Source organism: Bison bison, unplaced genomic scaffold (assembly GCF_000754665.1).
Source record: "Bison bison bison isolate TAMUID 2011002044 unplaced genomic scaffold, Bison_UMD1.0 scf7180017864529, whole genome shotgun sequence".
NCBI classification, from domain to species: Eukaryota; Metazoa; Chordata; class Mammalia; order Artiodactyla; family Bovidae; genus Bison; species Bison bison.
In genome coordinates this window covers 407,902-411,462 of record NW_011495079.1, presented here as the reverse complement: position 1 = coordinate 411,462, position 3,561 = coordinate 407,902, and the positions used below count along the sequence as shown (strand labels likewise).

The 3,561-nt window shown below is 44.8% G+C and overlaps 1 protein-coding gene across 1 annotated transcript in view; it reads right to left on the bottom strand.

The window, feature by feature from the left end:
• MTMR1 (myotubularin related protein 1) overlaps nt 1-3,561 on the bottom strand; it is a 32,489-nt gene that overhangs the window by 18,392 nt on the left and 10,536 nt on the right. The window contains exons 7-8 of the mRNA XM_010831567.1: nt 2,703-2,852; nt 1,087-1,275 (exon numbers count right to left, since the gene is read on the bottom strand). Of these exons, the coding sequence (XP_010829869.1) occupies nt 1,087-1,275; nt 2,703-2,852 (339 nt within the window). The remainder of the gene's footprint in view (nt 1-1,086; nt 1,276-2,702; nt 2,853-3,561) is intronic.

Genomic DNA, 3,561 nt, shown 5'->3' with positions numbered 1-3,561 from the left:
AAGCAGGGCCACAAGCTGCCAAGAGAAACAAATACCTCCAAGCACTGCTGAGGGGGGCACAGCAGGGGAGCCCTCAGGCATTCCCCTTCTTGCCCTTTTCATAAATGACATGCTCAGGCATATGTCAGATGTGTCTTGCCGCAGATCATCCAAAACCACCTCAGACGCCACCTCCTCTGTGAAGCCTGGCCCAGTAGCACAAGCTCCACCAGAACAGTGAACTCTGCCTACAAGGAGCACCTTGCCTCATCTACCCTGGAGTATCCCCAGCACCTGCTCCCTAGTACATGCTCATTACATGTTTGTTACCCGAGTATCATTTTACAGGTAGGCATGAGTTAATGCTGGGAAATATTGAGGGCAAGAGGAGAAGGGAACAAAAGAGGATGAGATGGTTGGATGGCATCACTGTCTCAGTGGACATGAGTTTGAGCAAGCTCCGGGAGATGGTGAAGCACAGGGAAGTCTGGCATGCTGCAGTCCATGGGGTCGCAAAGAATCGGACACGACTGAGTAGCTGAATGACAACAACATGAGATGGTAAGGGCTGTCCGCACCATCCCAATACCTGAAATTCCTCATGGAAGGGCCAGGACTCTGACTGCCACAGACCTGCCAGCAGGACTGCACTGTCAGCCAGTCATCTGTGGGAAATAGAAAGGACTCCACTCAGAGCCTTTCCATTGGAAAGAGGGCATCAGAGGCTGGGCCGCACAGCCCCACACTGTCAGCTGGTGGGCTAGGACGGAGCTGGGTGCCTTGTTTCACACAGCTGACTCCATTTGTACAGAGCTTCAGGCCAGATATGAATTGGTCAAGTAATCAAAGGTTAAAGGGACTTCCATGGGCCTCACAATCCTTTCACTAAAACGCTTACTAGATTCTCTAGGTGATCATTCTCTTTCTGGGTCTTTACTTTCTGGGTCAGCAGACAGGATTGTGGAGGGACAATGAGAAGACCAGGTTTACGAGGGCTGGAGATCTAGGAGGCCCACTGTGGGCTGCTCCGCAGGAGTCCACCTTCACGGGGCTATCTGAACAGCATGAAGCTTTAGAAACAGCTCACAGGAAGAGCTTCTGCAGTACCTTGTTTGTGTCAGCGACGCTGTTTTGCCGGGCATCAAAGATGATGAGTTTGTGAGCCTGTGCATTAGCATCCATTATTGTTTGCAGGTACTTCTCATCTTCCTTGCAGCGCTTATCATTGGGACCCACAAGCGGCTGGCTGCAACGGGTAATTGTTGCCTGACTTTCTGGATGAATCCATGACAACACCTAGTGTTTGAAAGCAACAAGTATTAGTATGGAAACCAAGATGTGCTCTAATGTACCTGTGTGTATGCTCAGTTTCTCAGTCGTGTCTGACTCTTTGCGACCCCATGAACTGTAGCCCTCCAGGCTCCTCTGTCCATGGAGTTCTCCAGGCAAGAATATTAGAGTGAGTTGCCATTTTCTTCTCTAGGGGATCTTCCCAACCCAGGGATCGAACCCAGGTCTCCTGCGTCTCCTGCATTGGCAGGCACATTCTTTAGCACTGAGCCACCAAGTTCTTAAGCACACCTGCTTTTAGTATTTTTGTCAAAAGGGACGGTTCAGCCTGAAACAGTATGAAAGTAGCCATGAGACTCAATGTTTGGGTTAGGCAGAAAGGAGTCTGACTAAGTGAGCTCTAAAAAATTTCCTTTGCGTTTAAAATTCTAGGATTCTAAGAAAAACAGAAACTAAGTCAAACCGTGACTAACACCAAGCCCATTTCTATTTGATCGACTGATTTTGTCTCCTCATTTAAAAACACCTTTGAATCTCAGCTGTGACTCAGATGGTAAACAATCTGCCTGCAATGCAAGAGACCCAGCTTTGATCCCTGAGTTGGGAAGATCCCCTGGAGAAGGGCATGGCAACCCACTCCAGTATTCTTGCCTGGAGAATCCAATGGACAGAGGAGCCCGGTGGGCTATAGTCCATGGGGTCACAAAGAGTCAGACACGTTTGGGCAATTAACACTTGGATCTCAACTATGGTGTACATGCCCAAATGAGGACAAAGTAAACAGTCTCTTGTAAAATCTAAAGCTATGTCCCCAAACCTACCATTTTCCTCCAGTGACCAAGACACTTGGGGTCAACCACATGGCACATGCAGGGCTCAAGACATGCACTCCCTCCCTAACTGTGGTTCCCTCCCTAATATGTATCCCCAGTGTACACATATATCCAAACTCACCAAACTGGATCCACTAAACATGTGCAGGGTTTTTTGTATACCAACAAATCTTTTAAAATACTTCACCCCCTGTTGGCTACTATTTCTTTCTGCAATGGTGGCCCTCCCAGTACAGGTACAGCCTTCCCCTCAGTATCTAAGAAAGAATGTATTTTCTCCAGGATGACTCAGTGACACCAGTGACACAAACTGTCAGCACATTAGCAAGCTTAGCCCTCTGCTATCCATATACCATGTTTTAAAAGCATGATTGAAGTTACCCTGGTACTTAGTAACATGAACTCATGGCAGGTGGGGTCACAGCAGGCAGACAAAATGCTTATATAGATAGTTCTTGAGAATCAAAGATATGTTCAGGTTTATAGACTTCTTTTTCTACTTTCCATTTTCTCCATGAGATTTTTTTCTAACTTGCTTTTCCCCATATTAGACCAAATACAGTATATGTTCATATCTAAATAACATTGTTTATTACTTACCGGGATTCTACCTTTTGCTCGAAATGCTGCTACTTTTGAAAGATCATCATCTTTTACACTAGTTGGCACAACAATGATGGCAGGGTAGGTGTCACAGAGCTCATAATTACTGTTTACTTTGGATATTTTCCAACTTTCATTTGGCAAGCCCTGCAAGGTGTCAGAGGAAAGTTGGTGGTGTGTGTGGGGACCATATTTTTACACTTTCAAAAGTACTAAGCATGAACCACATCCAATTATTTTCTAGTAAAATCCATTTGTAATTCATTTTTCATTACTGCTTAAAAGATTAAATATACATTTATTTTATATAAGCCATGGCCTACCTAATTCATTTTTTAAAAAATCTAATGAAGCATGATTTCCAAACATACTAAAACATGCAAATTATATACTTGAATTCCAGTCCTATGTATTTCTTGTCATGTTTTTTATAACAAGTGAGCATAGTGTTCTTTAAAAGTACCCACAGAAGTCCTTTAGAGGAACAGAAACTATTTGAATCAGTTCTGATGAGGTGGATAAAACTGGAGCCTATTATACAGAGTGAAGTAAGCCAGAAGGAAAAACATAAATACAGTATACTAACGCATATATATGGAATTTAGAAAGATGGTAACAATAACCCAGTGTACGAGACAGCAAAAGAGACACTGATGTATTGAACAGTCTTATGGACTCTGTGGGAAAGGGAGAGGGTGGGAAGATTTGGGAGAATGGCAATGAAACATGTAAAATATCATGTAGGAAACGAGTTGCCAGTCCAGGTTCGATGCATGACGCTGGATGCTTGGGGCTGGTGTACTGGGATGGCCCAGAGGGATGGTATGGGGAGGGAGGAGGGAGGAGGGTTCGGGAC